This window comes from Syngnathus leptorhynchus, chromosome 9, assembly GCF_054491065.1.
Source record: "Syngnathus leptorhynchus isolate UIUO chromosome 9, UIUO_Slep, whole genome shotgun sequence".
NCBI lineage: Eukaryota > Metazoa > Chordata > Actinopteri > Syngnathiformes > Syngnathidae > Syngnathus > Syngnathus leptorhynchus.
Genome location: NC_141203.1, coordinates 4133013 through 4157664, shown reverse-complemented (window position 1 = coordinate 4157664; position 24652 = coordinate 4133013). Strand labels below are relative to the sequence as shown.

Genomic DNA, 24652 nt, shown 5'->3' with positions numbered 1-24652 from the left:
CTCCTTCCCCACCCCTTCCCGCCATTTCCTCCGTTTAGTAGCAGCAGACACCGCGGCGGTCCAATAAAAACCAGCCCCGTCTATTTTTCTGCTGGATGCCGGCTGTCGCGGCCCCAAGACCAGCGAAAACATTTCCAGCTCTTGAGTGCTTCCATCAAATCTCTTTGTTCCGCTTCCATTACGCCACGCTCGCTGCCCGGGCCCGCCGCAACTGTCTCCGCACGCGCGCACGCCTTCGGAATCTGGCAGGCGACGCGTCGTTGAGTCATACTCGGTCTCCTGGCCTCGTTCGCCGCCAGCTGCAGCATTATGGAGCGTTTGTGTGCGAGTTTTATGTTAGTCCGGCGCAGGAACACGCTCATTTCCCCTTCCCCCTCCTCCCTCTTCCCCTAATTTGGCCGCCACAGGAAACTTTATATGCTAGAAGCCGTCTGTCTTTGTACGACTCTGTTGTTTTTCCCTCCCGTACTGAACCGTGGCGCTTGTGTTGGCTCCCTACAGGAGGTGGTGCTCTACTGCCTGGAGAACCGAGTGTGCGAGGTGAATCACCGAGACTACGCCGGCTACTGCGCCCTCCACGAGGCCTGCGCCCGCGGCTGGCTCAGCATCGTCCAGCACCTGCTGGACTACGGGGCCGACATCAACTGTAGCGCGCAGGACGGCACCAGGTACCTTAGCTGAAACCCGACCCGCTCGCGCCGGCTCAAACAAACGTGCGATGCCTCATTAGCATGCGGCGGTGGGCTGTGTCAGAGCTTTCTCGTGTCACGTAACGCGTCACTTGGATGATGGATTGGATCATTTGTTTTTGCCACGGGCGTCACTATGACACACAAGCTTTGATAATCCGCTGAAACGGTTCCAACCTTAGAACCTACCCGACTTTATACGCAGGAGAGGAATAAGCGGCAGCCATTGGGTGTGTACGTGGGAATGTGAGGCATTGTGAAGCGCTTCAAAGTGCAGTCCAGTTACCATTTTACTTAAAATGATTGCGTATGACGTATGTATTTGCAGGCCCATTCATGACGCGGTGGAGAACGATCACCTTGATGTGGTGCGCGTCCTGCTGTCCTACGGGGCCGACCCCACCTTGGCAACGTATTCTGGCCGGGGCCTCCTCAAAATGACCCACAGTGACATCATGGAGCGCTTTCTCACTGGTAAGCTATTTTTTTCCTGGCTGTTCTTTTGCAGACGTCACCGAGGCATGCGACTTATATTACGTTATATCCATTTCCACCAAGGGGCACAGTTGATTTCAGATTGGAAAGATGAACCCTCATCTAGTTTTAGTTTCCATTGCTGGGGGTGTAACATGCTGAAGGGTGTCAGAGTCATTTTGAATTTTTGATACCACAATTTTTAATACACTTCTGACGTTTCTACCTGTAGACAAAACACTGGCAAATGTTCGACCTTGTATTACAAAAAGGTAGGACAAGATATAATATGGGTAGGTTTTGGGTGGTGTATGCAAGTGATGAGGGTTCAAATGTTAAAGCAGCCGCTCAGCAGCAGCCAGTCCCCAAAGGCCCCCCGATCCTGTTTGCAGCTCTTTCAGCGCCTCGACCTCTGCGCAACCTGTTGCCCCGAGTGGCGCTTTGCAAATCCTCACCCGCTGCTCCCCCCCTCCCCATTTTCCACCCCACGCTCGCCTCCGGCCGTCAGCAGACATGTCAGCCGCTGTCAGCCCATCGCTCCCCTCCGGCGCGCACCCCCCCTCCCCCTCCCTCCCTCGACCACCTGTTAGACAAGGGAGTTTGAGCCCGCAGGAGTGCGTGCTGTTGCCTCCCAGCTCCTCTATCTGGTTACTTAGCAACGCCAACTGTGTTTGCTCAGCGTACGTGAGGAAATGGGCTTCGCTCCGGCCCGGAGACTTTGCTTTTGTAGTGCGTGTTAGGGCCCGTGTGCGGCTCTCCCAGGTAACGTGAGATGGGGAGAATGGGACTCGGCTGTTGCCGACGCATAATGTCAGGTTGGACTCATTAAAATTGATTTAATCGGGGTGAAAACAGAAGAGAAAATGTGAAACTGTGGCGCTTGGGTACTTTAAGATGTACCTTTTTTCGATCAGCTTTCAAGAGCCATACTTGATCAAATATGATGCTACAATAGAACATATGTTTGTCATTATATGTTATGAGCACGTTAAATATTTTCGGGGCTTTTTAGAAAGGGATCAAACGCTCTCACGGGGCCGTACGTGGCCCAAAGGCCACGGGTTCGTCACCCCTCTTTAAATGGAGACGGCTGCAAAAAGGTGGTGTTGAACTTCGATAAGAGCGTGGACACGTCGATCGATGCCTGACGGTAGAGCGAGGGAGTGAGAGCGAGCGAGCGATCGAGCGAAAGGGAGTGAACGAGCGAGCGAGCGAGCGCAATGGCCGCCCTCCCTCCACCTGGTCCCACTCATCTGGAGGCCGTTAATCCCTCCAAACACACGCCAGACGCCCCACGCCTCAGCGCTGGCACAAAGCCCGGCTCTGATTCGCCGAATGTGTGTGCGCGCGTGTGTTTGTGTGTATGTGCTGAACACACACTTTGCTCTCGCCGCATGTGCTTATGCAGCTCTCTGGCCATGTGTCCGCCGCGAGTGCGCGCGCACACACCAGCAAAACTGTGTGTGGTTCTTGTTCCTGGCAGCCGTCTGCAGCCCCGCTCTGAACTGAGCCAGCTTTAACCCAGCAGAGACAGTCGCTCCCTCCCCCGTGGTGAAGCTGCTGGCCCCTGACCATTAGCCCCCCTCCCCTCCCCACCCGCCCCTGCTCCACCACTCCACACTCCCCTAACACGTCCTCTCCTCCCTCCTCCTCCTCTTTTACTGCCGTTTATCCATTCGCCGCTCTTGTCTCCAAGGGCAATTGTTTGCCTCGTTGCCTGTCCCCCTGGGCTCCGGCTGGTGAGTCACATGCTCCTTTCCTCTCTCCATAGATTATTTTGCTGACCTTCAGGGCCGCGCAGATGACGACCCCGGAGTTTATTGGGAATTCTACGGCAGCTCTGTGTGTGGTGAGTACTGATCACAATGATCCTTTTCTATCTGACTTTTTTTTTTTTTTTTAAACGTTTTTCCAATGTCGCTGTTCTGTACTGACACGGAAATGGGGGTTACCGAGTCGATCCGGCAATTTTCTGCTTTCGGAACTAATAGGAGTGCAGGAACAGAAGCCCCTCTCACACTGCCTGTAAAAGCTGGTGTTTATCTGTTGAGGTTCTACATTATATACAGACAGCACACAGACATTGTGGGGGACCAGTTCGACCCCTAGATTCTTTGCTTTCAGAGGCGGTATCACAGTTCTGACAGAAACCATAATTATGCTGCCTCCATTAAGGAAAAAAAAATCCTCCTTTATCGGGTTAAAAAAAGCGTTATTGTGCCCTTTCTGAATTGCTTTAAGTTGCCACAAGATGGCACCAAAATCCTGTACGTAAGCCGTGACCATATTCCTTCCGCTTGGCTGGGTTTTTGTGTAAAATGTTAAGGCGCGTCACCGGTGATGCTGCCTTATGCTGAATCTTTGTATGGAAAAGTGTCATTCTAAAACGCCAGCTCACGTTGATTTTGCATTTTTCAGAGTCTGCCGAGGAGGGCGGAGCTTACGACGTCTTGGCCGACCCACCTGGCCCCGACGAGGACGACGAAGACGACAAGAGGGAGGTGTTTGAGTTTGAGTTCTCCGACCGGCCCTTGCTGCCGTGCTACAACATCCAGGTGTCCGTCTCTCATGGGTGAGCGTCCCGCCATTCCCAAGTGTGAATAATGAAATAATGACGTTTTGCCGTAACGCAGAAACACAATTTGGCACGCACGTTAGAATGCAGTTTTACCTCATTATGAGCAGATGTCTTTTTGTTTGACATCTCTGCTTTTTTTGGACATCTGGAACAAGTTTCCAACCAGGAATTTATAACAGTTGGCACATATTCCTTGCGCTGTGACACAAATATCCGTTTAAATCCGACTTTCTGCCGTTTACCTGTCAATCATTATACACAGCACTTGGATTGGTCGTGATGTCACTCAGATTGTGTTTATCATTACACGCTCAACCACTGATTAGTTGTTTATGTGCATCTTCTGGAAGCTTGAAAAGTTTTTAATTACATTTTATTTTCATTTAAAATGAATGTTTTTTCTTTGTTTTGTTTTGAACATGAAGACGTACATAAGTCAGTAGATACAAGTTGTCATTCCTCATTCGTGATCAATGTTCTCTTACTTTGCTCCCTCTCAGGCCTAGAAACTGGCTACTCCTGTCTGATGTGCTCCGCCGTTTACGCATGTCGGCCCGTGGCTTCCGGCAGGCCTTCCCCCACATGGAGGTGGTGACGGTGTCCGAGGCCGAGTTCTACCGGCAGGCCTCGCTGTCTCAGCTCTTCTCCTGTCCTGAAGAGCTGGAGGGCTTCCAGCCAGACAGCAAGGAACTACTGGACCTGGTGGAGGACAGTGCCGAACTAGCAGCCCTGTTGGGCTCTACGCTGGAGTGCTTGGATGACCGCTGGGAGCAGGCAAGGGACAAACTGAAGGACAGGATCAAGGCGGCTGGCCAAGTGGGCCTCATCCTTAACCCGGCTCACAAGCACTGACCTTCTTCACCATCTTGGGCTGCGGTTGGCTTTGCGGTCCATCGGGAGTCGGTGTTCTGGCCGGAGTTCTCCGCCCCGGCACTGTACATAGAGACTTTTGGACCTGCTGGCTGACCCGGCCTGTGTTAGCTTAGCCATACGCTTGACTCTCAACAACTGATGGTCGTATTTTTTATAAATTAATATATGTACAAATAAATATAAATGAATATATGTATGTACATATACATTTAGGTGTGTGTGTGTGTGTGTACATAGTTTTTTTTTTTTTTCTCCTTTCCGATAACCGGACAGCGAGTGAGCGCAGCACATTGTGCATGTGTGCTATATTGAATGTGCTATTTGAGTTCACAGGGAGCACATGATGTACAATTCTTTTTGTTGTATCTTTTTTTTCCATTTTGTAATGTTCAAATTGTGCTTCCTGTCCAGTCTGTAATTTAACACGCAGAGCTACAGCGTTGATTGTATAAAAGTTTTATTGTAATACTGATGTTCACCCTTTGGCAAAGAGCTTGTGTATATATCTAACAGTGAGGCTACTGCAGTAAATCAAACTTTTTTTGGGTGTCCATTTTGTTTTGTTTTAACTTTGTAATTAAAATATCTCCTAATTTGTATTTATATTTTACAAAAAGAAGTTGCTTTAAAAAAAATAAATATACAAACTGCAAGATGAATGTGCGTGCTGCTCCTTTAATTGTGAGGTTACAATTAGCGTTGGAGGGACTAAATGGAACTAAATGAATTGGGTGTCAATGTCAAATTAAACCGTTTAGCTAAATTGTCCGCGACGACGCAATCCTACATTGCCATCTTTCGGAATACATTTGTATTGTCGCGAGCTTCACTTTTAATATCGGCACTCAAGCTCTGGACCAACCAGGCAACAGCAAGCGATTTAATGCAGACCTGCGGCGCCCTCAAGTGTTGGAATTCATAACTGCATGATGCAAATAAACTCAAGGGATTTGTTATTTGCAGGGTTGTTACCGTTTCAAAAGTGCCTCTATGAAAATTAATTACATCTTGGATTATCATCAATTATTAATCGTCTTCAATTAGTCATATTCTACATATATTGTTGATCTAATTTACTGTATTAATTTCGATTTACAAATGAACAAAGTGCACAACTAAAACGAGTACATCTCCAATCAATACATGATAAATAAAAATAATAAATATTGATAATAAATATGAATACTTATAAAGTAAACATTTAACACGGAGTCCTACTTGTACATACACTATTTTAATTTTGTCCCCAAACCAAAGAGGCTGTTATTGCGCATGCGTTATCCACGTCGATACCACGTGACGTTGCGATCATGTGATCTGTGCTAGAACCAAGGAGAAGCAAAGATGTCGCCGACTGGCTGGACGAGGATGGAGGCTTTTTCCTTTGCCTTGTGGGTTATCCTATTCCTTTGCATGACTGGTAAGACCTATGAAATAATTGAGGTTTTCGTTTATGTATTTTAAACGGATCTCCTCTTGCTTTATTGTCACATCACGTACTCGGTGCGTCAAAGTGTTAGCATATCACAGTCGGCTAACCGACCTCGTAACGATAGCATTGTCGATCATTCATTTAACGCTATTTATAATGTATGTTGATGTGATACGTCTATGTGGTGTTTTTCTATTTTTCTTTGTTGTAAAAGATTTACCTGGCAGGTTTTATTCGTTTATCCGCTATTAAGCGTTACTTATTGGGGACGCTCAATTTTAATTAAGTGCGTTTCATCGTTGTTTTGATGAGCAATAATAAACCAATAATGTGTGATCTTTTTATTCTATTTTTTGTTTGCTTTACAGTAGTTATGTGGATTGTGAGTCATGTGACAGGTCACGGAACAGGGAACTTCCTCGCCATTTCTTCCTCACGAGTTTCTTTGGCTTGTGTTTCATAAAAAGGAAAAACAATGCACAAATTTGACTGAAATTTAAAAGTTTAATACAAAGTACCAAAATACCTTTTTGGTGTTGGCGGCGTTGCCTTGGTTTGGGATACTGGGTGTTTCGACATGACTGTTACAGACACTGGAGTCTTGTTAATGCGCCTAATATTTGCCCATGAAAGCAGATGATGCAGAGGAACTCAGTTTAGGGTGGTTACCATGTAAATTACCCCCATTCTTTGTTTCACATTGATACTTGATCTTACATGCTTATGTGCTTTTTTTTTTTTCTTTCTTCTCTGTTGTGCAGATGTCCGTGGGGACAGTTTGACGGTTCTGCAGGCTCCCGAGTTTGTGTCGTTTCAGAAAGGAGAGTGGCCTGTCTCTGGCGAGAAGATTCCCGACCTAGTGGCCCTAACAATGGGCTTCTCTGTTCAAGAGGTGCTTCAACCAGTTGAAGTTCTGCTGTTATTGCAAACAAAACTTTATTAACTCTAGAGAACAAGAAATAGACAAACCTTTGAAACCCAAACCATATAGCTGTGAGTCAGCTATGTTAAACCAGTACATCACCACGCTGCTTCAATTATAAGCATGTAAAACAAAACAAAATCAACCGCCAATGGAAATTTTAATCAATAAGTGATCCAACTCAGAGTCTCATCAAACCAAGGGAAAGGACAATAAAATTAGCATGCCAAACATTGATAACACTGCTAAACATGGTCGAACAGGAACATCTGCTGGTGGTGACTGCTGGTCATCATCTCCAATTATCATGACACTGAAGGATTTAGAAAGTTCTTGTTTGCGCTTCATTTTTATTGCTGTTGTTCAATGATGGTTTTTGATAATAATGTCTCTTGAATCCACTCAGGATCTGTCTTGGCCGGGCCTGCAGGCTGGTCTCCTGTTCCAGCGTCCCCGCGCTAATGTTCTAGTGGTGGTCCAAGGAGCTGATGACCTCACCTTTCCTCAGAGTGTGGCCTCCTATCCCTTGGAGAATGTGAGTCACCCTGGACCTGGATTAAAACCAAAATGAATCCCTGGTAGGGTATAGTGAAGTTTTTCCTATTTCTTCCCAGCCTGTGCCTTTCACTCTGGATAGTGTCGCAGAGACAGTGCACTCCCTGTTCGCTGAGGACACGCCTGTTGTTCTGCAGCTCGCACCAAGTGAAGAGGTGCGAACACAGTCATTACATCATTGAATCTCAAAACTCTGACTTCAGTCTAAGATGTGTTATCTCAACAATTTTGGGGAGCTTTCAGGAAAAGATGAAGGGGGTGAACAATACTTTTGTCTGCGTTCCTGGCGAGCCACATAGGACCACATAGGACTTAGGCCTGCTACACTACTGTATTTTAATGATGGTCATGTTGATGGTACTCGGAGAACCATTTTTTTTTTGGATGCATCAGTGCTTCTTAAACTTAGTACAAGTATTTGTAATGTGCCTCTTTTGTGTCCTCCATTAGAGGCTGTACATGCTGGGCAAAGCTAACGCCGTGTTCGAAGATCTACCAGTTACCTTGCAGCAGATTCGAGGTCGTCTGTCCCAAGACGGCTCCGTGCTGGCCACCCTGCCCCTTAACTCACTCAGCAGGAACGCAGAGGTCACTTTCCATTAGTACGACTCTCCTATGACCACACACGCTTTACTTCCTGTCTAACCTTGCTCCTGCCATGTCTACAGGCTGATTTGCTGTTCCTCTCTGAGGTCCAAGTCCTGCATGACATCACTGCTCTGGTGAGTTATTAGTTTTTCTGGGGCTCATCGATTTAAATAAATGAATAAAAATATTGCGATGATCATGCAAAAATTCGTTGAGCCCTATTTTTTATTTTTTACCTCTGGTTCCACAATGTTACGCATACAGCTGCAGAGGCACAGGCATCTGGCCAAGGACCACTCTCCAGACCTTTACTCCCTGGAGCTGTCGGGCCTTGAAGAACTAAGCCGTGTCTATGGACAAGACTCTCCTCAGTACCACGATGCCATCGCCATTCTCTCCTCTGTCCTGCAGAAGGTAAAGAGCGAGAGGGGGAGACTTCCCAATCCATCGTTAACGGCTCCATAACTATGTTTTTTTTTAATTTTCATTCTGTAGTTTGCAGAGGACATGTACGGCCTTTATGGCAACAGTGCCGTGGTGGAGGTCGTGACCGTGAAGAACTTTGAGGCTCCTCTCACTCGGAAATCCCGCTCAATTTTGGAATCAAAACAGATCGTAAGTCCGTATTGTGTACAGAACACTTTCTGACTTGACTGAGAGTGCAAGGCATTAGGCAATGTCTTTGTTGAGAGAGGGACCTTATTAGTACAAATGCATGTTCAGATTTACATTTTGTAATGGCCTCGAAAGCTGCCCACATCTTTAGTGTTAGTGGGTCAAATTTGAAAATAAAAACACTAGTAATCATCCAATATTGTTTTTCATCTCATAGCTAACTTTATTGAAGGAGGGACCTTTATTTGTACAAATGCATGTTCAGATTTACACTAACAGTATTAGTCTCATTAAAAAAAACTCCACAATTAAAGAATCAATTAAAAAAAAGCACTTAATGAAGCACGAAATGAAATCAGGAAGGCAGCGATACTTTGTACTTGTGTGGTTTTTCTTTCTTCTTCTTCTTTTTATTTTTTATTTTTTTTTTTTTTATATAAAAACATTTTTCCCCACAAATACTGTAAGTAATGGTCTTTTAGTGGAAAAAATACATCCATGCTCTATTACAATTACAATAATTATATACCACAGTTTTGCAAATAGTGGCTATGAGTGTTTATTGGCCTTTATTTTTACTTTAATTGCATATGTCAGACTCTGCTGTTAAACACAAATGTGCAGAATCTATTCATTTAAAAAGTATCGGTATTTTCTTTTCAGAGCAATCCAGGCAGCCCTTACAATTTAGCTTACAAGTACAACTTCAACTACGCCGTGGTCTTCAACATCGTACTGTGGCTGATGATTGTGCTGGTGCTGGCGGTGATTGCCGTGGGTTACAACCTGTGGAACATGGACCCGGGATACGACAGCATCATCTACAGGATGACCAACCAGAAGATCAGGATGGATTAAAAACCACGTCCCTCAAGGACTCACTCACTCAATCCATCCATCCATTCCCTTGTATTTCACGAGTGATCGTTTTGTGCTTTGTGTTTGTGTGACATTGAAGTAAACGGTGAGTGAGCAATTGGTTTACGACGCTGCTGTGGTAGTTGAAAATGGATATCAACATTATAACACATCATTCCTTAAGGTGTCTGTTTTTGTATGGTCATGTTCTGAAGAGCATGAATTTGTTGTGAAAATGTTTTAAGTTAAATATATGTGTATATATTGAAAATGCAACTGTATGACAGCCTGCTGTACTCGATGTGAAAAGATTATTATGTAGAGGTGTATTTTGCTTGAAATAATAACTTCACCTTTCGTTGACAGCATTGATTAACGATTAGCAAGTGAATTGTAAAATTGCAAAGATGATGAATAAATTATTATGGCTCACACAATTGTCCATATGTTTGATATTGGCAAAATGTTTTACCATGTTGGCCATTCTCAGTTTACAACAGAGGTCTGAAGTAATATGTAAGTAACAGTGTAAGAAAAAGCACTTCCAGGTTGTGAGTATATAACAAATTAAAACGGGTAATTACAGTAACCGATCTAAAAGGCATAGATGACTGGTTAAAACTTTAACAAAACTAAACAAATTAGCAACATAATACAATTCGCTTTTATCAAGTTTCAGACAGGTTATTATTGTCATGAAAAAATAATACCCATTTAAGGGCTCTTTCCGTGTTTACTAGGTCACATGAGTATGTTGCGAAGACTCTGAGCCAATTGAAACGTACCTTGCATCCCAAGTCCTGCCTTTATCGTCTTTCGGCGTACTTAATTGGTCACGAGCTTCTGAAACACATCCGGGTCCGATATTTTTTCCGCCTCTTGTCGCGGGGAGCGGAAAAACAAGCAAACGAACTACATATACGCTACAACTATGGTTTGACTGATTATAAAAGGTATATTTGAATTGGTTTTATATTTTTATTTGAACATAAGTGTTTTTTGTTTAGCCTGCCATTTAACGACATGTTATATGAAATATAATACTACCATACGACTAATAATAGTGTTTTGCATGACAGCGAGCATCTACGCGGTCAGGAAGATCCGGGCGGCCATTGCTAAGAGAGAGCAACTGGAAGAGCCCATTGTGACGCCATGTAGTGCTATCGGTAAGACGAACACAGTAATGACGTCATTTAAATCCTCCACTCCCATCTTATTCCAGAAGACTCTCGTGGGTAAACATTGATTGATGGGCTAACAAATGTTGTTTTGGTAAAGTGGTCTGTTTTCTACTGTTATTCTCAGCTGAAAAGAGAGCGGCAGCTCTGAGAGAGTCACCAGAAGCCGTAATTACGTCAAATCACATCAGTGAGGAAGTGGTCTCCGGAACGCCTTTGACTGTGCAGAAGTATGGCTCTTGATGTTAAAACACGAATCACACAGGTCATTCATAAACAGCCTTAAACTGAATTAGTTCCCTTTTGCATCATAGCAACGGATGTAAACAGCATTGTAATGCTAATATGTCTTAAATATTGTTAATTGAATATTCAGTAATGGCCACAGTGTGCTCTTGTTACATTTCTTTTACCCTGCTGTAAAATATTGATAATGTCTGTTGCAACGTGTGAAGACTCAACTCACAAACCTCTCCAAGGAGGCTGAGCAGGTCTGATGTGTTTTGCAATGATCATATCAATAAACACCTGAAACTCTTCTACTGTTTTATGGCACTCATTGCATGATATAAGTATTGACAGTACAACTGAGATGTTGGTTTTGGTGTCTATAAACGCCTGAAAAGCACATGTAATGTGGAGGAGTGAAGATATGAACCAGTCGTTTTCCATCCCAAATTTCCTCTCTTTATTACAGTCTGATAAAATCGCTTCACGAGTACATTATGGCATGTTAGGATTAACAAAATGTATTTTTCTTATTCTTCAACCTGTCATTTTCAATAGTCTCACGTCAGTATTTATACTGGCTTCTGAAATACTCACACTGAGTCAAATTATTTATACTGTGATTTCATATCAGCCAATAATGAGCAATGTAAGTCAAAAAGCTGTTATTTGTTATTCGTATTATAGCGTATTCTTAAAAGTCTGACACTGGGAAGTCAGCAGCGCCACCAAGTGGTGCCCAACCACGTTTCCGCTAGCAACCAGCATTTAACGAGCGTCGTCCTATGTGTGCACCCGTCGACGTCCCCAACGAGCTCGTTAGCAGTTCGCAAAGATACAAATATCCAAGTAAAGAGGACATGAACATTCCTACATTAAACACACCAGAGAATTGAACGCCATCAGAGAGTTGGAACAAATTGTGCGTGGACAGTTTGGTACGTGTACAGTATCTTCATTTAGAATTATATATTTTCTGCACTTATTTTACTACATTGAGTACATTTCATTGTTGAAACGAATTGTGACGCGATTAATCTATTCCAGTGCTCCAAAACACATTTTACCTTCGTGTTAGTACACGTTATAATTTGAAATACGTTAAGTGATTTTTTTTTACAATGAAATAAAGTTTACGTTTTCAAGAAAATAAAAAGTTTTTTATTTATACTTGTGACGTAGTTTCCGGTATAACCCGGATGTAGCCATGTAAAACAGTGGAACCTCTATGTTTCGAGTATCTCCTCCAGTTCGTTACTAGTAATGATTATTTCTCACATTTGCGTGGTGCCTGTGGCGTGAAGTGCTCGCTCTCGGATTGTTATCTGCACGTCTCCAATATCTCCACGTAAAGCAAAAAGCGACTCTCCAGAACATGGTAAGATTTCGCTTTCTTCGGTCTTAAGCATCTTTGTTTGCATGAGCTATCATCACTGCTAGCCTTGGGGGCTTAAGAGCGGTTTTCATTCTTATTTGAAATATACCTGCGCAGTAGACGAAAACTCACATTTGCGCAGACTTGAATATCGACATCAAAGTAATATTAGTTTAAGTTGCGTGTTAAACTAAAGACACATCAAAGCAGCAGACAGTTGTGGTGTAAATCGAAGACATTGCATGAGCTGGTCAAGATGCATTCATCTCCCCACGAGGTTAGTCCTCAACATGTAGCCTGTAGTTAGTCTTGTTTTGAATAAAACATAATAACAATATATTGACACACTCTTGTCTCTTTATGCCTGCAAATTATTCCGGCTTGCACGGTAATACAAGATAGTTACTCCATTAAATTTGTCACAAGACGAACAAAATTGCCATTGGGGTGTGAATTTGTCTCCTCAAACTTGTCTGACGTGTTCTCTTTCGTAGTGTTGCTGCTGTGCCTTACTCAGTTGGCAGTCATGATGGACTCCCAGAAAGCCTTAAGGACACATCCATTTCCAGTTGATAGGAATAAGCTGGTAAGTGGGACTCGACTGGCCTACTCTCCAAAGGCAGGACTGTCCAATTCTGCAATTAAATGAGCAACATTTCATTTATGAACTACATTTACCTTTAGGGGTGGGTGAGAGGAGTATATTGTCATCTATATTATCGTCAATGGTGTTTTGACATTATTGAGTGTTATTCTTTCTCAAAAGAAAACATAAATGGCAGTTGCAAATTGGGGGAAGTGATGCAATACCTCATATGGTACGTTGTGTGATCAGATTGGCTTGGGAGGCCTGTGATTGATAAACATCATGGTACGGCAACTCAAATTGGACAAACTACCGTAAACCCCAATTAGTCAAGATGCATTTGTGTTTTCTGTATACGTATCATTCCCATCATAATACAGAAAATAACAGTACTATTAAATCGACTGCAATATTGATGTATTAATGTAATTTATGCCTCAATAAGAGTCAGAATGTGTTCTTGTTTTTTTTTTTCCCTTAGGGTTTGTCCATTCTATTCATATGAAGGAAGGTGTGAACGTAATTGTACATTTGTAATACAGAGATTAATATCTAACTGTTTTGTAAGAATCAGATTCATTTTTAATCTAAAAATACTCAAGAAATATTAATCGAGAAAAAGCAAAAATATAATTGGGGCTTTGTGGTTTTAGCTAGGTTGCCATTTAAGGAAATATTTTAAGTGCCGGATTGACTATGAAGTGTTTCTACAATTATAAGTCTTGAAACTCCTTGACATACAGTATATCAAATAGCCTGGGGTTTCAAAACATGTTTTTCTTATGACAGTATGGTAATAAAAATCCTGTGAATTTCAGATGGCTAAGCCACACACAGGAGAGCAAATGTTGTCATGACTCATCTTGATACTTCTAGAGAGCTCATCATTATTTGTTGTAAACAGGTGTCCTGGGCTGCAAATCCTGGTTGCAAATTCCCAAAATCGCGTTTAAAGCGCAAAAGAGGATCCAAGGCATTTGATCAAAATCATGCCGCTTTGGTCAAATGGGGGTTGGCCGGGTAAGTAAACACCCAGTAGACATTTTGTCCTCCCGACCCATTGGGAGACAATTGTTAGGAAAGAAGATTTTCAGTAAATCAGCAATATATCATATTGTTAATGTTAGGTGGAATTCTTGTCCTAGCCAAATGACAGCTTTTCAGGGGAAAAGAAAAAAACAGCTGGATTGAGTTCCCATGACGTTGCTTTGTTCAATTTGGTATATTTTATGTTCTATTTCATTTACCCCATCAACTCAAAAAAATTGCAAATTTATTACTTTGGCTCATTTGATTAAAATGGTTCAAACGTGAAGTTTGCAGTCATGCTGAACCACCACCTTGCAAAACACCTTACAATACATCATAAAAGAAAACCCCTGTTGTACATCAGCTTCATAAAGTTCTTTAAGTTCTTAGGTCACGAGTGATGCGATAAATAAAACAATGAATCACCCAACCCTATGTCATGCAGAAATTAATATAGAATGGCAACTTGCCTCTATAGCTCATGAGGGTCCTTCTGCAACAAGGCTTCACGGTGACCGATTTTAACAAAATAACTATCTAACCTTACTGATTTTCATTCATTATTGTCTAAAAAGCATCCAGTTGCTAAATGTCAGCGACAGTTACACCACACAACTTCTGCAGTACAAGGAAATGCGGGTTTTGCAAAACCTCTCATACATAACGTCTGTGGAAGAGCTGCAATGTGTTTTCAAACTATTTCAAAATATAGATATTCATCCATTATTCTTACTTACCAAAGAATTGGGGACTAATCAGATTAGTATCGAATTGTGAAATAAATTCGAATTTGACCATATTTGGACATAGGGGGGCTTTCCTTCCCAGCCACTGCTGGTTTCTCATTAGTCAAGCAGATTTGGCTAGAAATGAACCAGAAAAGTGCCTGATAATTAACACAGGAAAACACAAATCCTTTTCAATTTTGTTGACGGAATTTAGCACATTTTGATGTTCAAGTCACCATGGAACCGTTTTATAAACTCTAGATAAAAAAAATAATATAGTGTGATGATCCTACCATCCTTTGCAAACAAGGAAAACTGAAATACTGTATAGACAAAACACTCCAAAATACTAATATTACTAATACCAATATTTGCACTTTTATTATATAGTATGCAATGGAATAGTGACATAAGGAATCATGCCAAGGCTTTGTCTCACATTCTGTTTTTTTTTTTTATATTCTGCTGGAGAAAACTACAAGCAAACGTGATCCTGTGTTGAACTCAAGTAGCTCGATATGTAATGATACTCTATAGCAAAAAGTAATACGCTTTCAGAGCTGATAATTCTAAATTTCACTATACACGGATAGACAACAACATAGCTTAATCAGTCTTATGGACTAGCTTCTAACCAAGCTAATCCGAAGCCACCAATCGTTTTCATCTGTGTCAGCTTTATCTGTGTCACACCAGCCCTCCCTTCGCATCCTCTTATGACAATTGTGCAATTGTAATTGTATTTTAACGACAACTTCAACTGCCAGGTAAAAGACTTCGGCGATTAATGTCTCTCTTTTTTTTGTACCACAGAAAGAGGCCTTGTCTGGTCCTCACCGATGTGTTTAAGACAGAGGCTGGGAGGGCTTATTTGGACAAGCAATCAGGTCACAGTTGCAACAAAAAAGCAGAAACAGCGTGCGAGAGACACCCATGCAAAAAAGAAGCCGTCAGATGTCGAGCTCAGAAGCCACCCAGGAATGTCACAAAGAAGACCGCAATGCCAAAGTGTGTCCGAAAGCATGCCTCGTCATCCCTACAAAGGTAGTGTGTCATTTTAATAGTCATTTTGATCCAGAAATCGGGAGAATTAACTGGACACGGCCATAAATACTGGCGTTTTAAGTCTATAAAGTAAACACACTGGTTTATAAATTTTTGGTCGGAAGGGCCATTTATCAACCTGTCATGCGCATAGCTTTTGGTTCGTCGCACATTCACTGCTTTCTTGGCTCCCAGTTAGTCTCTTTGCTAACCTTTCTGTGGTGCCATCACACGCACACAGAAAGGAAAACTTTTGTGACGTTTGGTGTCTCTGCAGGTCAAACGTCAGGAAGAGGTTACGTCACACTGCCAATGGAGAAGAAAACAAAGATGTTGAGAAGATGGTCCATGTCAGTGCAAATGGCGAAGACTACAGTGTTGTCGGTAGGTCGCACTTGTGTGATTTCTGTGGTAATCTTATGTGTTGGTTAAGGGAAATATTTGTGTGACATGAAATATTCATGTCACACTGACAAACATCCTCAAAACAACAGCAGTCTCGAAAACATTTAACTCACATATGTATACTATAGTTTGTTGTCTTCATTGCCTCATTAGTTTAAAAAGAACATTTGGATGAAGTGTTAGCTAAGGGCAGCTTTAACGGAGCTTCAAGCTGTTATTTTTCCTGGCCCAAAAAAACCATCTGCAATGCCGCTGCACAGTTTTCCTGTTCTACTTTCTTGACAACACACTGTTCCTAGCAGCAATCAGGTTGTCAGTACTTGTGGTGGTTTGTCTACAGACTGCGGCTTGTCAGTGAGCTGGAAGCCGCTGGAGGATGCCGGAGACGCTGATGAGTTTTCCCCAACTCCCATCAAGGACATTGGAACTCGAGAGAAACATTGTCTGGTGAATGGCCGCCAAGCATTCCAACACTATGATAGTGTGCATTTGACTAGGTTTCCATTCATTTCTTCCTATCATCAAAACTAGAAAATACTAAAGGCACCAACATTGTCGAGATGAATGTATTTTCTCTGACAATGAATGACTTGTGCCCTTGCGTGGTACCCTGCGTCAAACAAAGAGTGTGAAAAGGCCTTTTTTGAGCCACTATTTGAGGAGATATTGTGCTTGCCAGAGTATTAAAGGTGCCCCTCTTGGTTGCAATCAAAGTTACCGTGGTCTGCCCCTTTCGCTTGTAGAAATAATGAATCCAAAAGTTTCTAAAGATGACATTCAATAATAAATGAATCAATGCCAATCTATAGTAATGATTTGACAATCAAAAATTGTCTGTGTTTTCTGTCAACAGAAGAGGAAAAGAAGTGGAAGCAAATGGATCAAATGCAATGGAACAAGCAGCCAAAAACGGCAACGAGAAAGCGTGCTTCGCCTTACTGGGGAAGGTGCACGAGACGGAGGACTGGCCCCGGTTAGTTTGACTGAACCTGGAGAAGACTGTGATGTGGAGTCAGCGGACGCCATTGGAAGTCCCGGTTGTAGTCGGCTGGCCACACAAGAGGATTCTGCCCCAGACATCACTGGAGAGCTCAGTAAGTACACACTGCGAGAGGAATGCTTCGTCCCGAAGCAGACAATCCGTAGCCTGTGAAAGCTTTTGATGTAATTCCCCAAAAACTAATGAATAAAACCACAGAATTAGTTCAAAGGCATTTAACTTACAAATTCTCATAATTTACAAATTAGGTATGGCAACGAAAATGTTTCCCCAGTCATGCTCTATTCATCTCGACAGGAAATTATTCAATGTCAATAGGGAATCGCTGAATTTCAACGACCAATTCAGGGTGCAAACCCACTCGCAGTCAGCTGTCGAATGCTCACACCCGAAACCCTAATGAGGATAAGTTGGACAAAGATTGGATGGAGAGTGGATGTTAGTTTTCTTTTTTTTTTTCTCAAATAAAGCAAAAAGAAATGTTGTCTATATGTTTATTTTTGGGGAAGTTGGGATTTTTTTTTTTAATAATGCAGGAATTAAATTAAATCATGATTAAAAATAAAGTATACTATACATTTCTTTATTTTTTATTTTCATGAAAACCAAAAATATATTAAAACAAACATGGTTTTCTTTGCAAAGAGAATTTTTTTTTAAATAAAATTAAACTAGTGCATTATTTTTATTAAATAGCAACAATATATGCATAAACTTTAACAGAAATATTTTCTCTCCACCGCTAGTGCAAAACTTCTTAAACAATTTTCTAAGTGCATGCAATGTATATAAGAGTAGGCAAACAATGTTTTCCTCAACTTGAGGCCCCTCTTTTTTATTTTTTTTATTTTTTTTTATATCTATGTATGTTTGCTTTCAGTTGTGCTGTCTAGCGACGATGAAGAGAGCGGCGACGTGATTCGACGTCGAGTCAAGAATGTTCGTACGCTGCTCTTGGCAGGAGATGCCAAAGTTGAGGACCATGGGCAACATTTGTTGCAGGATATTGAGTCCAAAGAACCCGACGGCCCTGACTTGCAGAATGTGGAGGTGGGCTTGATATTTCCCTCTGTATTTCATTCAAATTTCTGAAGGTCACCTTGTGTAAGTACAAATTATAAAATATAGTTGCTTGAAATATTTCTGGTCTGGAATGGTTCTGCACAACTGCTCACTAGATCTACAAATTACAATTCCCTTAGAAATCAAGTAGAAGAGTCCGAATGCCACACAACATCAATAAATTGGGAACAATCACAGTGGTTAACATAAATTTATATTAATTTCTTATTTAAGGTTTTGTTATTGTAAAAATGACTCAGGTAAATTTGTTTACATTAAAGAAATGCAAACAAAAAAGGCCAGAAATATGGTTTCAAGCTCAACAGGCTGATGTTTTTTTCTGCTCATGTCCATGTGTCCAGCAGGGGGAGCTTTAGTAACTGCAGATAAAAAATACATAAAACTTCATTACTCAATTTTTTACCCAACAGTCAATTGCCTGGTGGCTCATACGCTGGATTTGTACTGAGGAAGAAAAAAATTGATTTTGGCCTTGTGTTTAAAATCACCGTTATGTAATCCAAGGCCAGGAGAGAGAAATTCTGCACGGCCTGTGTCTATAACCCATTGTGCATGTATACATTTTCTCTACAGGTATTCCATGTGGTTGTAGGCAGGTCCGGGTTAGTGTCTCTCAACCCCGAAATTGACCACAGTGTCTTTGGTGTGGCCTTTTCCTCCATGTTCTGTGGAGGTTATCAAGGGGAAGCAAATGGAAAGATGGTAAATGATGACCCATCTCACACACACAAACACACGCACATTATCATCACCCATGATGTAAATATACTTTTTTCCCCCCACCTCGACAGGTAGTGAACCAAAAAATCATCATACCATTGAAAGGTAATGTTGCCCGTCACACCGCCTTCTCACCAATAAGGGATGGGCACCTGATCTCCTATTTAGTTATTTAGTCTATTACTAGACCTACAATTATATAAAAAAGTGTCATAGAATTTTTTTCTGCACATTATTAAAATGAATAGCATCTTTTTATATTGAACTTTAACAAATTAAAACATGCTACGCATTGTCCTTTTAATGAATTATCAATATTTGTGGAAAGAATATTAAACTATATAATAACTAAATAATAAATAGTGTAATACAAATAAATATAATATATCTCAATATAAAATACCCACAAAAATAACCCTAACACTAAATAAAAAATATATATATATTGGCCACTCTCTTTACAGTAGCACAAAAAAACTGTAGTAAAGTCCACTCTCCATTATAAACTCCATCTATTTCATGTATTCCTCAGATGCTCTTGGAGGGGAATGTTTGATTTAACTCTATGATGCAGCTGTTTTAAGGCAATTGTGCTTGCATGTCGTCCTCAGATTCAAGCCAGCAGGTTGATGTGAAATTGACTTTAGAGCCTACGGAGCTGAGAAGGTACAGTGTATGGGACCAGGAGGAGCTGAAAGCCAATGGACTCCACTGGGCATCCAGTGTTGAGCCTTGTACCATCCTTTTCTTTTGTGTGACACAAAGTGCCGCAGTAACTGTGCAGAAGAATCTTCACTTCTTGTATACCCAACATGATGCACCACCCAGCACTGGTAATTGGACGTTACACCAATGTGAATGGAGTTCAGCTGATATTTTACATTTTGTGCATTAGGGCTTATTGACTGTAATGTCATAATTCGCATTATCTATCAATGATGCTATTAATAAGATCCGAGAAATGACATTACAGCAAACACACCCTCGTTCGCTCCGGGGTCATTCTGTGCTTCCATGAGCCTTGGAAGCTTTACTATTTTTAGCCTTGTCGTGTGAGCAGAGAGTCTTTGGGCTGGAAAGCCGAAGTTCCGCTTTTGCCCCCTTGAGAACACAACTCTCATTCTGATGGATTTTGTTCCCGTAGGAAACCCGAGCCCCTTCCTCGTGCTGACTCTCAAGGAACCTCTGCTGGGCATGGATGGAACTCTATTGCACTCTCTCTTGGAAGTATACTGTCTCACCTGTTTATCTAATGATGAAGACTGTGCCGATACGCTCGATCTGAAGAACTTCATCAGTCCAAGTCTTTCATTAAATGAAAGTGTGGAGCTGATAAAATCGAGTGGCCGAGACCCCATGTTGTTGCGGATGCTCGGCCTGGACACGCCTGCCTCGACAACCGACCTGGACGAAAGCAGTTCATACTCTGAATCAGACGTGGATGCACCAACGGACACAACATCAGAGGCGGAGAATTCACCATTGGTGGACATGTCTGAGCCACAGACCTTCTTTGAGTTTGAGCATGAGACAGCCCCAGCCCAGGAGACGGATACAGAGGTGGAGCTCGGAGTGCAACACACCCCAGACGACGATCAAAACGATGAAGGGGTATGACACCCCGTCCGTTTTCTCGTTTTATTTTTCTCCATTATATGCACCTTATCACCCCAAATAGGCCCAACCGTAACCAGAAATTATTTTACTGATACATTTCATCCAATTTCAATCAAGAGCCTCGCTAATATTTCACCCACGGATATAAAGAAGCCAACTTGGACACCTTTGCAAAGTAAAACAGCAGTACCTGTCAAGTCACAAAAATGTTTAATTAAAATGGCGTAGTGTGAACGGGTATCCCTAGGAGTATGAAAGAAGTTTGCAAACAAAGATAGCATACTGCTGTTGTGTTGCAGGACGAAATGACAGACACACCTCTGTACACACTATGTCGACATAGAACTACAGGAGCGTACACAGTGACCATGTGTCAACCGGACTCTACTTGGGTTAAATACAAACATCAGGGCCTATCCCACCGGTAAGTCCTAGGATGGTATGAATGAAACTGCAATAGTATGTAAAGAAATCTGTTCTGTTGTATCCAATGTAATTCCTGTTTTATTGAGAGTCAGAAGTATCTAACATGTACTTAAAGACCCTGTCAAGTCATTTTCATGATTCATGATGTATATTAAGTGCTAAAAACACACAACGACAGAATGATTTTGCACTGAATTGTTGAGATACGCAAAATGTTTTGGGGTGTTCCAGTACAACTTTTTTCCACTTCCTACATTGATATTGCAGCCCAGACTACTGTCCAGTACCAATATCAATTTGATATTATTAGCAGGAATGATACTTTTCCCTGTAATAGTATGGAGGGTTTTTTCCCTCATACCCACACCTTTTTTTTTTATTAATAACATTACTATTTTATTCTCGTTGGTATGGCATTACACTTACTTGACCCCTTAAATTATATTTGTCCTTTAACTTGTGTTTAGATTGATCCAGTTTCCTCCTCCGCCACTCAAAGGTGGAATCACAGTGACAATGGAAGACCTGCAGTGTCTCGACAGTGGCCAGTACCTCAATGACGTCATCATCGACTTTTACCTCAAGTGAGTGTGACGGCGACTATACATCACCATCTTCAATTGGTGCTCTTTGCTCACTTGGAGTTAAATTGATTTATGTGCTCTCAACTCAGATACCTCCTCCAGAACTCGTTGCGTGACGTTGTCGAGCGCTCGCACATCTTCAGCAGCTTCTTCTACAAGCAGCTCACTCGCAGGGACAATGCCAGCGAAGGCAATGTTACAGAATCGTGAGTTTTTTTAATCTCAAGATGGAAAATGATCTGAAAGAACTACTATTCATCCTATTTCTTTTCTTACGTTTAGCTGTCAGAGGTGGAAACGGCACCAGAGAGTGAAGACGTGGACGCGCCACGTGGACATTTTTGAAAAGGACTTCTTATTTGTACCTGTCAATCAGGAGTAAGTTAACATACATGCACAAATGTGAGAGCGAAAAGTTATAAAGCTAAATTCATAAAACTTACGAGAATAAAATTGTTACAAAAGAAAAAGCTTAAATAAATTGTGAATAAAGTGACATTTTAGTATTTGGTTTATAGATAGAATAATATTTATATTATTAATAGTTATATGACAAAAAATATTTCAAAAAAATCCCTAATGTAATGATGAAGTTATGTTATGAGAAAATTTTTCATATGCTATAAAGATAATGTGACTCAAGCTTGAATATTGAAGAAACTTGGGAAGGTCACAAAAAGGTTGGTTTTTTTTATTATGATTTAGAAACATTTTGAAAATGAAACCTTTCATGCTACAACAATAAATTGTAATATTCAGGGAATATTTAATGTTACTAGGAGAAAAAAATGTAATGTTGTGAAAACTGGTAACACAGCATGTTGGATGGATAAAGGTGATGTTTTGCAATGCTAATAAACATGATAATAGTCATGATTCTTTTTTTTTTTTTTTTTTTTTTTTTTTTTAAGAGCTCACTGGTATCTGGTGGTCATCTGCTTTCCTGGACTGGAGGAGTCTAGGTTGGAGCCTTGGGCAGAAAATATCCACAACGGGACAGACGCGTCAACCGAGCAAGAGGAAGCTGAAGGCCCAGGAAGCTCAAGTGAGGCGCTGTCCACACAACGGAAGATAAACCGCAGTGACAGTATGGATGCAGATTCTGGTCTGATACATTTTGACCGTATCACTTGATGCAGTCATCTGTTTCACCTGAATGAGTGCAAATCAATTTTATTTCTTGTGTTTCAGGAAAAGAGCCAACTAAATCCTTTTCTCGTCGATTGGTGAGTCAAAATATTTTATTTATAGCATGCTTCCTCAAAGAGTCTTAAGCCTATACTGATTTTTATTTTTGCTTCCCTCATAGAATTGCACAGAGAAAACCTGCCATACAAAGTTTGTGTCAAAAAGGTGAGACTGGACACAAAATGGCCACCTGCTTCCATTTGAATCATTATTTCTCTAATGTTAATGAAGTGATTCATTTTTTTTCCCTTTTAGGCCCTGCATTCTCATAATGGACTCCCTTAAATTGTCTCTTCACGAGCGCATCTTTAAACTGTTGCGAGAGTAAGCTATTTTTGCAGTTGTCGTGCGTGCATTTGTGCTTAGAAGTTATTCACGGCGTGACTACTTTGTCACATCAGGTACCTGCAGTCAGAATGGGAAGCACGACGCGGATCGACGCGTGACTTTGGTCCCGACCAGATGAAAAGTTCCCACTGTCACGTTCCTCTGCAGGACAATAGCAGCGATTGTGGTCTCTACTTGCTGCAGTATGTGGAGAGTTTCCTCAAGGTAGTTAACACCTTTATTTTTCATACCATATCAAAGTGTGATAATGATTTTAGATGCACACAACTCACTTTTAATCCTAAAGAGAAAATGGATGACTAGATGATGTACTATTTTGTTTGGGTTTCCAGGACCCTGTGGTGCACTTTGATCTGCCATTACAACTGCAACGCTGGTTTCCACGGCGACAGGTGCGCAGGAAGCGAGACGAAATACGCGAACTGGTGCTGCTGCTGTACCGTCAGCAGATGAGCAAAACGTGAGCAAGGACACGGGCAACCCAGGAATCAACGTCGCTCATACTGAGCAATCCGTTTTTAGCTGACTCGGTCAGCTAAAATGGCAATGAAGCTGATGGGCAGCTACTTTTGATTGAAAGTAATGGAAGGAACAATGGATGTACAATGTCTTTTTTTTTGTTGACGCTGGAGCTTTTTTTATAGATTGTTGTACTATTATTTGCAAGTTGTTTTTGATACATATGATAGTCTTTATTTAATTTGTACACAACCTCAAAGTATGTCCAGAACAGTTTTGAATATAGTTTGTGTGACATAAATTATATTCCTTGGAATTGATGTAAGATTTTTATTGAGTCTGACTGCAGTGTTTAAAGTCACAAAAATTAAATAGTGCTGTTGGGTACATAACGCACGAAATACTTGCACAATTGAATATTCAACATCTGCAATTTCTTATGTTTGACACAAGATGGCTTTAAGAGCTACCAAAGATGACAATATACAATGTTTAGGCTTTATTCGTGTTTAGTATACAAGTACGTACGTTGTGTACGTGTATGTGTGTGTGTGTGTGTGTGTGTGTGTGTGTGTGTGTGTGTGTGTGTGTGCACAACTATTAGGAATTTGTATTTTTGAGGACAAATTTCATGATTGAACAATTACAGTGAACACAGTCAATCCAAAATGTTAATAAACTTCAATCTGATTATTTCATAAAGTAAAACAGGTTTTGGCTTCCTAAGGAGAAAATCTGCGTGCACAATTATCAAGCAACTATTAGTGTACAGAAGTATTATGCAACTAAATGAAAAACAACAATGTTCCCACACCACTTGTTTATTTTCATCTGTTTAAGTGAGAATAATAATCACAACTCAAAATTTACAAATTCACATTTTACAAAAAAAAGGGAAAAAAAATAAAATCAGTGACCAACCAATCTTTTCAATAACAGCCATAAGGCTTCCAATTCATATGGAGTCTGCCAGAGCTTCAGTTAGAGTGGATGGTCAGCAATACAGATTAGTTACTATGGAGACAAATAGTGTTGATTCTTATTAGCTTGTTTACATTACAATGCCA

The 24652-nt window shown here is 41.4% G+C and overlaps 3 protein-coding genes and 1 long non-coding RNA gene across 11 annotated transcripts in view; all 4 read left to right on the top strand.

Moving 5' to 3' along the window:
* Positions 1–5275, top strand: part of bcor (BCL6 corepressor) — a 37097-nt gene extending 31822 nt beyond the window's left edge. For 2 of the 3 annotated variants that reach the window (XM_085920210.1, XM_085920211.1), the window contains 5 exons: positions 502–668; positions 1018–1163; positions 2935–3012; positions 3582–3735; positions 4242–5275. In XM_085920210.1, the coding sequence (XP_085776336.1) occupies positions 502–668; positions 1018–1163; positions 2935–3012; positions 3582–3735; positions 4242–4593 (897 nt within the window). In that variant the 3' untranslated portion in view covers positions 4594–5275. The remainder of the gene's footprint in view (positions 1–501; positions 669–1017; positions 1164–2934; positions 3013–3581; positions 3736–4241) is intronic. The other variant, XM_085920212.1, reaches the window with a different exon arrangement.
* A 597-nt stretch (positions 5276–5872) lies between these two features.
* atp6ap2 (ATPase H+ transporting accessory protein 2) lies at positions 5873–10015 on the top strand. The gene is made up of 9 exons (XM_085921223.1): positions 5873–6034; positions 6808–6938; positions 7375–7503; positions 7583–7678; positions 7974–8111; positions 8192–8245; positions 8376–8525; positions 8607–8726; positions 9390–10015. The coding sequence occupies exons 1-9, from the start codon at positions 5959–5961 to the stop codon at positions 9582–9584; spliced, it is 1089 nt and encodes a 362-aa protein (XP_085777349.1). The 5' UTR covers positions 5873–5958; the 3' UTR covers positions 9585–10015.
* Positions 10016–10402: 387 nt separating this feature from the next.
* On the top strand, positions 10403–11304 carry LOC147050719 (uncharacterized). The gene is made up of 3 exons (XR_015067284.1): positions 10403–10537; positions 10664–10753; positions 10893–11304. It is a non-coding gene; the product is annotated as an uncharacterized LOC147050719 (long non-coding RNA).
* A 462-nt stretch (positions 11305–11766) lies between these two features.
* On the top strand, positions 11767–23997 carry LOC147050718 (uncharacterized). 6 transcript variants are annotated; one of them, XM_085920874.1, is made up of 23 exons: positions 11767–11931; positions 12298–12371; positions 12863–12954; positions 13859–13974; positions 15525–15755; positions 16033–16139; positions 16501–16607; positions 17014–17254; positions 18041–18210; positions 18817–18945; positions 19035–19068; positions 19575–19796; positions 20108–20574; positions 20880–21004; positions 21474–21590; positions 21680–21796; positions 21873–21968; positions 22502–22695; positions 22782–22816; positions 22900–22943; positions 23034–23102; positions 23180–23330; positions 23459–23997. In XM_085920874.1, exons 3-23 carry the CDS (start codon positions 12895–12897, stop codon positions 23588–23590), a joined length of 2964 nt encoding a protein of 987 aa, XP_085777000.1. In that variant the 5' UTR covers positions 11767–11931; positions 12298–12371; positions 12863–12894; the 3' UTR covers positions 23591–23997. The 6 variants fall into 6 exon arrangements, with proteins under 6 accessions (XP_085777000.1, XP_085777001.1, XP_085777005.1 ...); XM_085920875.1 differs by having other exon boundaries at positions 11780–11915; XM_085920879.1 differs by lacking the exon at positions 11767–11931 and having other exon boundaries at positions 12123–12371; positions 19575–19629; positions 19729–19796.
* The last annotated feature ends 655 nt before the right edge of the window (positions 23998–24652 follow it).

Coding starts and splice junctions, on each gene's coding strand:
- atp6ap2 (XM_085921223.1), top strand. CDS start 5,959: ATGTCGCCGACTGGCTGGACGAGGATGGAGGCTTTTTCCTTTGCCTTG. Junction 6,939..7,374: donor TGGGCTTCTCTGTTCAAGAG/GTGCTTCAACCA, acceptor GAATCCACTCAG/GATCTGTCTTGGCCGGGCCT. Junction 8,727..9,389: donor TTTTGGAATCAAAACAGATC/GTAAGTCCGTAT, acceptor TTTTCTTTTCAG/AGCAATCCAGGCAGCCCTTA.
- LOC147050718 (XM_085920874.1), top strand. CDS start 12,895: ATGATGGACTCCCAGAAAGCCTTAAGGACACATCCATTTCCAGTTGAT. Junction 13,975..15,524: donor GTCAAATGGGGGTTGGCCGG/GTAAGTAAACAC, acceptor TTTGTACCACAG/AAAGAGGCCTTGTCTGGTCC. Junction 21,005..21,473: donor CATCAGGGCCTATCCCACCG/GTAAGTCCTAGG, acceptor ACTTGTGTTTAG/ATTGATCCAGTTTCCTCCTC.